This window comes from Physeter macrocephalus, chromosome 5, assembly GCF_002837175.3.
Source record: "Physeter macrocephalus isolate SW-GA chromosome 5, ASM283717v5, whole genome shotgun sequence".
Lineage (NCBI taxonomy): Eukaryota > Metazoa > Chordata > Mammalia > Artiodactyla > Physeteridae > Physeter > Physeter macrocephalus.
This window is the reverse complement of record NC_041218.1, coordinates 60199341-60212827: the sequence shown is the minus strand read 5'-3', so window position 1 is coordinate 60212827 and position 13487 is coordinate 60199341. Positions and strand designations below refer to the sequence as shown.

Here is a 13487-nt window from a genome sequence, read left to right as displayed (position 1 = left end):
AGCCATGGCCGCTGAGCCTGCGCGCCCGGAGCCTGTGCTCCGCGACGGGGGAGGCCGCAGCAGAGGGAGGCCCGCATACCACAAAAAAAAAAAAAAAAAAAAAGTAATTCTTTATCCTCTTATCTTCCATTCTGCATGTTTACCCCATATGACTTCTCTTCTTCCATATATGTATATATGAAATATACATATATCCGTAAATATTTCCCTTTCAATGACCTCTTCACCCATTTATCGACACTATATTTTATTTTCAAAATATTTCAAGTGCAAAGAAATAGGGTGTTGGGTGTGTGCATGCTCTTTTAAATTAAAATGGGAAAAGTAACCACATAAGTATTACACACGTGCTCGTATAAATTGCTTTTGCATTAAACACTACATCATGGATTCCTTTCTCTGACAGTGCATTTAGAGCTACTTTACAATGGCTCTTTAGAATTTTGTTATGTGGGAGTACCATAATATAGTTCATCTGTTGATGGATATTCAACCTGTTCCCACCTTTATGCTCAATGAAAACAATGCCAAAATAAACATTCTTGTACATATATCTTCTGTGAATACTTCCTTACGATAAATTCCTAGAGGTGGAATCTGCTGTGCAAAATGTGAATCCGAGTTTTAATCCTCACTTATGTTTGATTTCCGACTCCCTCATTCCTCAGCCATCGTCAGGGACTTCTGATACTTCCTGTCAAATGCCTCTCTTGTCCTTTCCTGTCTTTTCCTGTCAGTGCCATCTTCCTGGTCCAGTCCCTTATCTCCATGTGCCTAGATTACTGCCATACCCACAGGTCATGTTACTCCTTGGTTGAAAGCCCCCTATAAGTAAGCCCTGGATCCCTATCCTAAGCCCTGAAGACTGGCCTTGGCTCCTGTTTCTGTGGCTTCAGTATTCCCACTCTTTCACTCCTCCAACTACAACCTCACCATTAAGTGTTCCAAGGAAACGCGTGCCTCGGGCCCTTTGCACGCTCTCTTCCTTCAGCCTGGAGCACTCTTTCCCCAGATATTCACATAGTTCAGTTTCTCATTTCATTAGATCTCTGCTTTGACATCATCTTCTCAGAACTTCCCTGACTCCTGTGAAGAAGACATCTCATTACTCTCCATCCCTTTATCTGGTTTTGTTTTCCCTTTGTAGCACTTAGCACCAATTAAAATAAACATTTGCTTGTCAAATGGACTAATGTGAAGCTTCATAGCCGGCTTTTGTGTTCAAATTTCTTCAATTCAACCTCCTAAACTTTACACTGTTTTCCTTTAAACACCAGTTCAGTCACGTCAAAGCTTTCCAAAGACTCACTGCTTCTAAAGGCAAAGACTATGGCCTAACTTCACTTGCTGGTTCTGATCATACCTTCTTGACCACTTAAACTGGTCTCTTTCATGTCTCAGGGTTGCACTGACTCCCAGAATCTGCTTCCCTTTGATATTATCTCTCACATGCTCTTTTTATGGAATTGATCATCTCACACTGTGTAAATTACACCTGAGCACACCTTCTCTTATTGATATTCTTCACATCTTTTATCTCTTTTATCTCAGTGCTGCATCTTGCTGAGACCATTTGCAGTAGAAAGCTTAATAAGCTCTTTGGAGTTTTAGTGTCAAGGGCTGCTCATTCTTAAGTTGAGGATTTTTTTTCCCCTTGTGGAGTCTGGAGTTTTTAGAGACTGTCACTGGGTCTTCCTTTAGCCATTTTTCTCTGGAGCAATCACAAATGCTTCTGTACAAAGAGATGAAAATATTCCATCTGCCTGATACCCTAAGTACTGGTTGGAGGTGGGTTGAAATTGCTTTCCGGAGACAGGGCTGACAGCTGACAGCTCAGTTAATGTTTCCATTTTTGTTTTTAATCTCTTCTCAAATAATACCTGCTGGTGGTGAACCATCCAGATTTTAAGTCCACGGTTGAGTTGTTTAAATTTCAAGAAGAAGAAAAGTCACTTTTGCATCTGAAAACCATCAAACACAAACTTCTGCCTAAGTACTGAGATATGTCATATTTCTATTATCCTTTAACACCAGTGGATGGTTAATCCACTTTTAGTGTTTCCTTTTGGCAGGGAGTGGGGGACGGGGTGGGGGGGATAATGGCAACCCCCCTTTCTAATGATCACAAACTCCTCCAAGTGTTCTTCTGCAGAAACTTTTTTTTAAATATAAATTTATTTATTTTATTTATTTATTTTTGGTTGTGTTGGAGAGTCTTCGTTGCTGCGTGCAGGCTTTCTCTAGTTGCGGCGAGCGGGGGCTACTCTTCGTTGCGGTGTGCGGGCTTCTCATCGCGGTGGCTTCTCTTGTTGCGGAGCACGGGCTCTAGAGCTCAGGCTCAGTAGTTGTGCATGGAGCATGGGCTTAGTTGTTCCGCAGAATGTGGGATCTTCCCGGACCAGGGATTGAACCCGGGTCCCCTGCATTGGCAGGCAGATTCTTAACCACTGCGCCACCAGGAAAGTCCCACAAATATTTTCTTAATTAGGTTTTATTTCTGTACCAGTTTGGATTAAAGAAAATGAGGCCTGGAGTCTGGAGCTTGTGCTCTGAGTCACTATGAAATAGTGAAAACTTATTTTATTTGTTTGACCATTTAATCTTGGAAATCTCAATTTTGTCCAGTCTCCCAGGGTTAGAGTATTTTTTTCTGGGCAATTGCAAATATATTGATCTTCGGCAATATAGAACCAAACTATAGTTAGTGCCACAATTAACTAAAATTCTGCTCTCTCAACCCAAGGATTAACCATGTATATTTTCTGCTTTGTATTTGATGGTTGTTTATATGGTTGTCTATAACATTAATACTCCAATGACTAATCTATTATAATTTGGACATGTTATTAATAATAATGACAACACAATGGTCATTATTGGTCATTTACTATATGGCAGGCATGGTGCTAGGGTCTTTGATTCATTATTTCATTTTATTCTTACCCCAACATTTCAAGGTTTGGAGAGGCTCAGAGTTTAGTGACATGCTGTGGCCCCATGGATGATAGCAAGCAACTCCAGAATTCAAATGGAGTTCATCAGATTTCAAAGCTATTACTCTAAACCTTTCTGCTCTGCTCCTTTTTATGAAAAATAGCAAAGGATTATAAAGCAAACTAATTTCAGAAATCTACCTTTAAAAAAGAGAGGAAAAAACCCCAGCTTGCAGGCTTATGCCTGAAGCCTGTACAGACTAATCCTAAATGCCTAGACCCTTTTTCTCATGTAGTAACTGTGGCTACCATTGATGGAGGCTTTGTGATTGGCAGGCTCCCCGCAAAGCAGACAGCAGGCATCATCTCATTGTAATTCCCACTGCAACGCCACAAATGAAGATTCTGACCCTTAGTCTTATACTAATGAGCTGTATGACTTTGGGAAAATCATTTAACCTCTCTTTACAGATGAGAAAACTGAGGCTCTGTACGCTTATCAAAGTCGCCCAGGAGCCCAGAGCTGCGTCAGAGCTGATGTGCTGGCCGTGACGCCCTCCGCAATGGAGCGGAGATAATTCTCTCCCAGATAATGGCCCCCGGGAACTTCTGTCACCTCAATCAGCACAGAATGACTCACTTATGTGTTTGCTGTTGTACCTATTAAAGCAGAAAAATAGACTCATATATCTTAGATTTTCAGTAACACAGGGAGAATCAAAATCAGAACAACAGCAACAAAAAAGCCACAGCATCCTATTTCTGAGCATTCTTGCTCACAGACATTTCACTCCATTTAGAATTATGAAACTTTATGGCTGGATGTGATCCTGTAAGGCTGAAAGACAGACCAGTCCATCTACTCCTTTTTTATAGATAAGGAAACTGAGGCCCTGGAATGTGAAATGATTAATTTTCCCTAGATCACACAGCTAATAGTAGCAGAGCTTTAACTAAAATGAAAGTCTCAAGATTGCCAGGGTGTTTTCCACTGCCTGATGCTGAGTTGGACTGTTCTATATGAGCATAAAGAAATGTGTGGCCCTGATAATGATTCCTGGCCTAATTTAATGTTTGTGGAGTTTTGTCTATCTAAACACACACACACACACACACACACACACACACACACTTTTTTAAAGACACAATTTATAGGATTTTTATGTTCCATTGCTATTAATTAATAACCTTTTAGGGTTTCTTAGGGTAATTATTGTCTTTGAGGATTGTATAGGTTGGACTGATTTCACATAATTCTGGGCTGTAACAGCTACTGTGAAGGCTCCATTCCACTTTTTGATTTTATAAGTAGACATTAAAGAATGCCAATGCATAATCCTGTAACGTACCATGCCTTCACCTGTATGTGTCATATGTGTGTGTTTGAATTGCAGTTTGAATGGCATTGTCAGTGTGGGACCGGAACACTTCTATGCCATCAATGATCACTATTTTGTTGACCCCTACCTGAGATCCTGGGAGTTGTATTTGGGTCTAGCGTGCTCATTTGTTGTTTACTACAGTCCAAATGAAGTTCGAGTGGTGGCCAGCGGATTTGATTTTGCTGTGGAATCAACGTCTCACCTGATGGCAAGTATGTGAACTCTTAAAAATGCTATGCATGTCCCCAGATTCTCCTTAGACATCTTTAGAGCATATTCATTTTCTAAATGATGGGATGCATTTTAACATGTTATCCCAGTAAGAGGATTAGGGAAAATGTAAAATATCGCACTTTTTCAGGGGGTAACATATATCAAATCAGAATTTTCTGTTTTGTGAAGGCATATTCTTTTTAAATTTCTTTTTTGGGGAAAAAAGTGCATTTCAAGAGGGGGTACTGCAATAAACATTTAGTATTACTAAACAGCTTTGCTTTGAGGGAAGATTTTTGAGTGTATAATGAGATTAACAATTTGTAGGTATGTATATATCAGTAGTGCTGGTTTGTGACACGACCAAAAGCTTGTACCAAAATGTAAATCAAGGCACCACTTCCTTCATAAAGAAAGTGTTACCATGGGGAAAAAAGTCAGCCTCACTAAGTAGTGTGCTTAGTGATGTAGTTGATTTACATTATTTTCTGGTGGTGACCGTGAAACAATTCACAGACCAGCAATGGTTTGGGGACCACGCTTTGGGTAGCATTGGTGTGTATAAAAAATCCTCCTCATCTTGTATCATGAAGGATTTGTAACACACTTAGAAGGTTAGTAACATATTTAGAGGGTAGTAACATATTTAGAGAAAGCAACACAGACACTTTTCAATGATTCATGTCATCTCCTGGTCTTCACAAATAGCAGATAATCACGCAGTCATTTATCTTTGTCCTGGGATGCACTGTGCTTAGACTGGCCACAGATCGTTATGATGAATGTGACATTGCAGTCAGGGTAGAGGGGAGAAAGTCTCTCAGATACAGGCCAAGAATTTGTCTTCTCTTGTGCTTTCTCTGGCCTAAAACGAGGGGCTAAAATGCAGAACCTGGGGCTTGCCATTATGTTGACAAACCAAGGAAAGCACTGTCATGGTTTTGCTCCCAGATATTTGTGTTAGAGTTAAGTTCCTTCCCTACTAGTCAGTGCCAATTAGCTTCCCACCTTTAGAAATAACTTTTCAGAGATTAAAACTCCTCTGTGCACTGTCGACTCATTGAGTTCCTTCAGAATTTGGTGTGCTTTGAGACAGGTTCCATTTTCCAGTCTCTAAGCAAAGCTCTTCCCTAGGAAGAGTTATTACAACTTCATGGTAACCTTCGGAATCACATTACTTCACGAGCTTTGATGTAGCTCTTTCTTCTTTGAAGGTATGTCTATATATCTGAAGTGCTGGCTCATAAGATTCATGTGTATGAAAAGCATCCTAATTGGACTTTAACTCCATTGAAGGTAAGATGTATTAATACTGTAAGTTTGCAGAGTGATAATTAGATCCTAATTGATTTGTGAAATTAAAAGGGAGGAAAAAAGGATTGTCTAATTGGAGTGGGTGAGAAGCAATTCTTCACTCTTTTATTGAGTCATCAGCATCATACAGGTTTGTTGTTCACTGTTGCTTAGCTGCAGAGTGGGAAGCAGCAAGCCACACACATCACCTGTGAAACTTTGATTCTGTCTGCTCTAGTGAATTTTAAGCTTGGCATTGTGTTCTTCAGTTCTCTCTTTCTTTCCTTCCTTCCTCCTTCCCTCCCTCCCCGACCCCCCCTTTTTTTCCCCTCCATGTTGATGGAACAGACAATAGCCTCAACTTGTATACACAGCACAATATTTATAAAGCCCAAGTACTCACAACGGCCTCCAGGTGCCCTGGCAGCCCATCCCTTTGCTGCCTTTGTCTCCAACCCTTGGCCCGCTGCCGAGATACTCCTGCTTGAGTATTTCTGGGGCTTCCCCGGCAAGGCCCTGCCTCAGGACCGGGCACTTGTCTCTCTCCTCAGGTGCTCTTCCTCCAGATCTCCATGGTTCTTCCTTCATACCTTTCCAGATTTCACTAAAATGTCACTTCAGCGAGGCCTTCCCTGGGCACCTAATCTAAACTTGCAACTCTGCTCCTTGCTACACACACACACACACACACACACACACACACACACACACACACACACACACATTTCCTGTCTCCTTTATGGCTGTATTTTCAGCATCCTTTGCTAACATATTTTGTATTTTACTTCTCTTCTCTATTGTCTGTGTGCCTCTCCTACTAGGGTATAAGCGCCACAGGACAGATATTTTCTCTATGTGTTCCTGGAAGAATTCCCACACGTAGTAGGCACTGAACAAATTAATTGTTAATTTAACATGCTGGGGCAGGGCATTCTTCAGAGCTTCATCTTCACCTGAACCAATTCTGATCCGGTCTGAAGGTTTGGAGCAAAAGGGGTAAAAACACAAGGGAGAGGAAAGAAGAAGTAAGAGCAAAGTGGAGCATTTTGAAAGTAATGCTTCGGAAAAACACGAAGATAGTGCTCCCCTGTCAGAACTGCCCACGGCATATGAAGCGCTTTTCCCAGGCCCCGTGTGACTGTGCCCGTCGGCGCATCGCATCTCAGTGACTGTCCTGAGGGGCTTCAGTCTGAGAAAATTACCTTGAAGCAACATCAGATGTAACATCATGTTTGACATTAAAATCACTGGCAGGGCTAGTTTGGTATTAGCTGAAGTAAAATGGAATTACACACACTCATATTGGCTGGGGGAATAAAAACGAATTGTAATTATAACAATAGGCACTTCTGCAAATTGAAAGTTAAAGGATTTTATAAGAATAAAACCCAATCCAATATACATTCAACACAGAATCATAGAGGCACTGCTCTTGCTGAGGCAAGATTGAGGACAAAGCTTATTTCAGGTTTGGCTCTCACTTCTGGCAGCAAATCATGCCTGTCTCCTGACATAACAATTCAGTTGAGACTCCCCCCTTCAACTGTAATGTTATTCTTTCTTTTGAAGGATCATATTAATTAAGACCAGTTAATTGATACTTGGAGTGCCAAGAAATTTGATAAACTAGCTGGGATTTTTCTTAGAATTTGGGATGAGATGCAGATGGGTTTATGTCCTGTCAAAGTGTGGTATATACATACAATGAAATATTATTCAGCCTTAAAAAGGAATGAAGTACTAAATTATGCTGTAACACCTATGAACTTGAAGACATTATGCTAAGTGAAATAAGCTAGACACAAAAAGACAAATAGTGTATGATTCCAGGTACCTAGAAGAGGCAAATTCATAAACAGAAAGCAGAATAGGAGTTACCAGGGGATGGGGAAGGGAGGATGGGGAGCTCCTGGGTACAGTTTCTGTTTGGGATGAGGAAAGGTTCTGGAAATGGATCATGGTGATGGATTCACAACATTTCGAATGTACTTGATGCCACTGAATTGTACACTGAAAAATGGTTAAAATGACAAATTTCATGTTTTACATATTTTACTGCAATAAAAACGATCCCCTCCTCAAAAAAAAAAAAAAAAATCCAAGACACAGCCAATGAATAGTCTCACTTCAGTGAGTTCCAACTCTCTAAAAATTGGGATATTTGTTAACAGAGGTTCCAGTTTTTCCCAAAGAGAATAATTTATTGTTTCCCTTACCAAGGAATGTAAACATTTCCACTGGACTTTGTGGAAGCATGAAACGTGGTCTGAGTGTGCATCATGGTGAGTTAGTATTGCTAGGAATTATCGGATTTGCAAGGGAAGAGTTCATCGCTGAGCCCAAGATGGGCTCCCTGCCGGACTGTCAGCTCTTGCTCAGCAGGACCCAGGCCTGCCCCTTGCTCAGCAGGTGTGCAAGGCAGGAGCTCATTAATCATGCAGTGAATGAAGGGGACCCCAGGTTTCTGTGTCCTTCTCCCACTCTCACTCCCCACCCTCATCTTTGCAGGCTTTCATCTGCCATGGAATTCACCAGCTGGCCATGACCCCTTCCAAAGATAATAGGAGAACCCTGTGACAAACATTTTCCTCACCTAAAGAATTTAACGTATCAGCCTAGAATGTCTGACACTGGGATAGATGCGGTTTGGGGATGGAGGAGACTTGGAGCTGATTTTGGCCAGAGGATGTTTGCTCAGCCGCCTCCTTTGGCCAAACTTGCCGGTTTCCAGGGTAGGAATGAGTGATGGTGCTGCATGAAGGTCAAAAGGAGGCCCTGCCTCAATGCTTGAGCCCTCTCATCCCTTCACGGCCATGTGGAGAGAGCTCATTCTGAGTAGGAAGCACAGGGCGGTGTGGGCTCACCACAGCTGTCTGTCTGCCCATGCTCTGGCCTGTGCATTGAGTCACTGCCAATTATCACAGGGTCTCTGGGTGCTGAGGTAGGCTGGCCTCTGTTTGAGGTACACGGTAGATATTGTTTCCCCAACTGAGAGTTAGAGGTAAACAAATAGATGCGATTTCTCCCTGGTAGAAGGCAGCCAGGATGATGAATGATGGAATTAAGAATCATTGGTATTATTTATGATCCCGGTACAAAGCCGCGACAGCAATCTGTGCAGTCATCCCATGCTTGCAACTTATATTTAGAAAATAAACCGCAGAAGAACAGGGAGTTGAATACCATCAGGAAGCCAAGGAAGAAACTTTTCCTCAACTCCAAGGCACAAATTAGACCCCGGGTGATCGTTTCTCCTCTGGCTGCAGAGCCTATGATTAGCCGTTAAAGAAGAGCCTACATTTCATTGATGTTCTCATCAGAAATGAATCTACATTTCCTGGTTGTTTTCTGAATGCTTATAAAAATATCATTTGCACATGCCGTTTTAGAAGGAACTGTTTTAGGCTGCACTTAAAACTTTTTTTTTCTTGCAGTTTTAATTTCATGCACAGATGTTAGTCCAAATGCCTTCATCTAACTTTTAACAGTCTTCCTTGGTTTTCTGATCCTCCCCCTCCCTCGTGTGTCCTGGAAACCGGCAAAATACTAGCATGGATGGAAAGCTAGAGGAATTCCCTTGAGTGCTAGGGAAATGGGGCAGAATTGTCATGTCCCCGGAGCCAGGAGTGTGGTGACCAAGGACAGGATGATAGTATTCCCTGATGTATTGCTCCATCACCTCTCAAATTTTTTTCACTTTCTCTCCTTCCTTCTCTCCTTGGTTTTAATCTAGAAGCCTCTGGACTTTAACACACTTATGGATAATGTATCCAAGGATCCTGTGACAGGGGACCTTTGGGTTGGTCGCCACCCCAATGGCATGAAAATCTTCTTCTGCGACGCAGAGCATCCTACTGGATCAGAGGTTAGTTTGCAAAATGAATCATGTTAGTGGTTGAAAATATAAATCTCAATTATATGTGCAAATAAAAGGGGGACATGGATAGATGACCCCAGACATCAGATATAAAAGGGAATGGGACTCCGGGAGGCATTTCAGTCAGAGTCCAGGCAGGAGACAGATGGTACGTGTAAACTGGGCGATTTGAGGGGACTTCCTGAGGGCACTACGTACAGAGGTGTAGGCACAGGCAGTGAACAGGGATAACGCAGTACCCCGAGGCTAACAAGGAAGGCAGGGATGGTTACCAGAAGCCAGACGAGAAGGGAGCTGTGTGTGGAGAAGGTGCTAGGAGGGGAACCTGACCTCTGGTTGAGGGATGTAGCCAACCAGCAAGGGCCTCACGGGGTTGGGGGGCTGGGGTCAGTACCCCTCCTCCCTCTCAGCCCTCACACTCCCCACCGCTGCTGCTCCCTGGTCAACCTCTGCTGGAGGGTGGAGGGCAAAAGGGAGCCCTGAATAGGCTTCACACAGGCTGAGCAGAGTGGAGAGTGGGCCTGGAGGGCTGGGTTAGGATAGCCAGCCCTGGACTGGGGTCCATATCTTTATTTCAATAGTGAGTTTCTCCAACTTGGCAATTCACAAGAGTTTAAAAAATATACTATACCACATTGCTATGGTCTAATCATTTGTGTGTTACCTGCCTTCCTGTTCAACCCCCTTTTCCTGTGTGTCAGTACACGCACAAGTTGGTGTTATGGACCAGTCCTAAAGCAGGGATGGCCATCCTCTCCAAACCTTCCTGGCAGAATGGAAACCTAAATCACTTGCTGGAATGATCTGGGCTTAAAGGAACTTCTCTTCCGTCTTAGTTTTAGTACCCAAAGACCCTATTGGTGTCCATGGTCTTTTTTTCAGAGGATTGTTTTGGCAGTGCAAACAAGAATTTGAAACTCACTTTGCCATGGGCATCTGAACGTTACTATGACTTACCTGGGGTTTTTGACTCGGAGTTTTCAGTAGGTACTAATTATACTTGTTATTTACGTCAGATACATGGTATACTTTTTGACATGGTTTACTGCTATATATTCTTTTTAAAGCTCAGTTTTTTGTTTTGTTTTATAAATTTATTTATTTATTTATTTATTTTTGGCTGTGTTGGGTCTTCGTTTCTGTGCGAGGGCTTTCTCTAGCTGCAGCGAGCGGGGGCCACTCTGCATCGCGGTGCGCAGGCCTCTCACTGTCGCGGCCTCTCTTGTTGTGGGGCACAGGCTCCAGACGCGCAGACTCAGTAGTTGTGGCTCGCGGGTTTAGTTGGTCCGCGGCATGTGGGATCTTCCCAGACCAGGGCTCGAACCCGTGTCCCCTGCATTGGCAGGCAGATTCTCAACCACTGCGCCACCAGGGAAGCCCTAAAGCTCAGTTTTAAGAGTCAGTCTCATCCCACCCTCCACCCCTGAAAAAAAAAAAAAAAAGATTTTTTTAAAGGCTACGCCTCTTGGATAAGAAACAGAAACCAAATACATATTTCCATTTGCCTGTTGGCCCTTCATGCCCTTTATCTCTGGCTTTACAGGACAATTGTGATTATGGTGAATGGCAATCCTTTGTGCCTTTTGCTAGTTCTTAGCTATTAGGACTGCTATATGGTATGCTGAATAGAATTGAAGAAATGTATGCTGTGGTGTGTTCACTGTTCAGAACTGGGCAGAATGTTAGATTCTAATTTGTTCTTGCTTGTTAGCTCATTTGGTGAACTTGGGCCATTTGCTATAGCATGGACTTAGTTTGCTGTTCTGGAAAAAAAATACTTCCTTTCTAATGATGCATCTGGTAAGGTATAGCAAAAAGTAATAACGATCCGTTGTCTAATGCAGTGCGCCACAGAAGAGTGATTTAGTTTTATTAGAAAGTGGTTTCCTAAAGCCAAGGTGCACCATCAACTATTTCCCAGTAATTAACTACTACATGTGAATGCTATAGCAGTTTCCTAAGACATCTGTCTTCGGTGCCAGCTGTTTTGGAGAGGTCCTTTTAAATGCTCACATTGACCCTTTAATAAACAAGCACTACTAGTCTTCCTATTCTGCCATATTTGGTGTTTTTGTGTATCAGTATCTGTTCTTCAAGTCACTGTACTTTATCCTAAAGCCTTCAGAAGAACACGAACTTAAAGTAGAAAGTGAATTTAGAGTTAATATAGTCCCACCCATCTCATTCTACAGATGAGAAACAAACAGTTAAGTGGAAGATCCAAAATACAACCCTGGGCTCCTGCCTTACAGTGTGCTCAGTATAGTAGGTGAATCATATGAAATTACCATTTTATGGGCCAAAATGGTCAAACATCGGCTATCATGTATAGCCATCTTAGATACTATCATTACTGTACTGCTGCTAATGATACAATCATATTTCTGCTCAACTAAATGAAGGAAACCAAACTCATGAAATCTTACACACTTAGAGTTGGGACCCTAAGTTCAGAGGAATGATGAATGTGGTGGAGAGGTATGTTCTTTTTTGGGCAATGCTCTTTTTTGTGTTTGTTTTTGTTTTTATTGCCACATTTAAAAACCAGGAATTAAGTGTAAACATCCAAATTCCTAGCTTATCTGAAAATACACAAAAACTGGCCTGAATTCCAGCATGGCAATAATTTGACTATTACTGAGTAATACCCCCTCCTTCCCGCAACTTACCATAGTCCCTACTGCTCCTTTATGTCTCACACCCAGGCTGTACTACTGATTTATAGTTCTTGCCTCTATAGGTCTTTGAGTCTCTATCTCTGTTAAAGATCATCTGATCAGAATCTGTCATTTTGCCAAGGAGGAAACAGGTATCATATAGAGAGTAATTTCGGAACAAAATATGGTTTACCTAAAGGCTTCTTCTTGTGGAGAAATGACCCCATATTTAAAGTTATGTCTTGAGTGACTTTAAAAAATATTAATCTAATGTTATTTTTGGATGGGTGCTCCAAATCCAGAAGATTTTAGAAGAACCCAAAGTTACAGTGGTTTAGGCAGGAAATGGTACAGTGTTAGAAGTACGGTTGCCTCTGTATACAAAGGGAAACTGCTGATTGGTACTGTGTTCCACAAAGCTCTTTATTGTGCGCTCTAACAGGCCGATTTGCACCCAGGCCCTGACAACTGGGAGCTCCTCATTTCAACTGCTTGCTACATCTAAGGGGCCACAGTGATCTCATCTGAACAATGAATGCTGACCTTAAATTTGGACATCACAAGAGATGAAAGTGTGTTTAGCTGGGAACAGATGTGATGCATAAGGCTTCTTTGAGAGTACAGTATCAAATCAGTCTTGGGATATTTGACAACTCCATTTACCGGTAAAAATCCTTTAAATGGAATTGCTAAAATCATTACGTCAGTTGTCAGGTCTTAAGTAACTTAACTATATGTGACCCAGAAAGTCCTTTCCCTAAAACACGTTTTCCCTGAGAGCCCATGAGCTTATTGCTGCCTTGCCTTGTTTTGTTCAAAGAGCAGGATGAACGCACATGTCATCAGAGCCCCAGCACTCAGAGCCTCCAGTTCACGTGCTGGACAACCAGACATGCACTAAGAAGTTGTCCTCAGCTCCAGGCCTACCTCCCTAGCAAAGCCGTTAGACATCCTGGCACACTCAGAGCCATTCCCATTCCCTTCTAAATATGGCTTTCCCAGTAAATAGGAACCTCAGTTACCCCAACTATCCTTTTACTTTTGCTCATTTTTGCATTGCCAAAGGTTTAAATTACGGTTTGTGTGTGTGTGTGAGAGAGAAATTAATACCCCCCATTTGTCACATTCAGTC

General features: G+C 42.1%; 1 protein-coding gene across 1 annotated transcript in view; it reads left to right on the top strand.

Moving 5' to 3' along the window:
• LOC102986866 (serum paraoxonase/arylesterase 1) overlaps positions 1-12794 on the top strand; it is a 27234-nt gene extending 14440 nt beyond the window's left edge. The window contains 7 exon segments of the mRNA XM_024131444.1: positions 1876-1993; positions 4328-4497; positions 4500-4527; positions 5743-5824; positions 9558-9685; positions 12642-12712; positions 12715-12794. Of these exon segments, the coding sequence (XP_023987212.1) occupies positions 1876-1993; positions 4328-4497; positions 4500-4527; positions 5743-5824; positions 9558-9685; positions 12642-12712; positions 12715-12794 (677 nt within the window).
• The last annotated feature ends 693 nt before the right edge of the window (positions 12795-13487 follow it).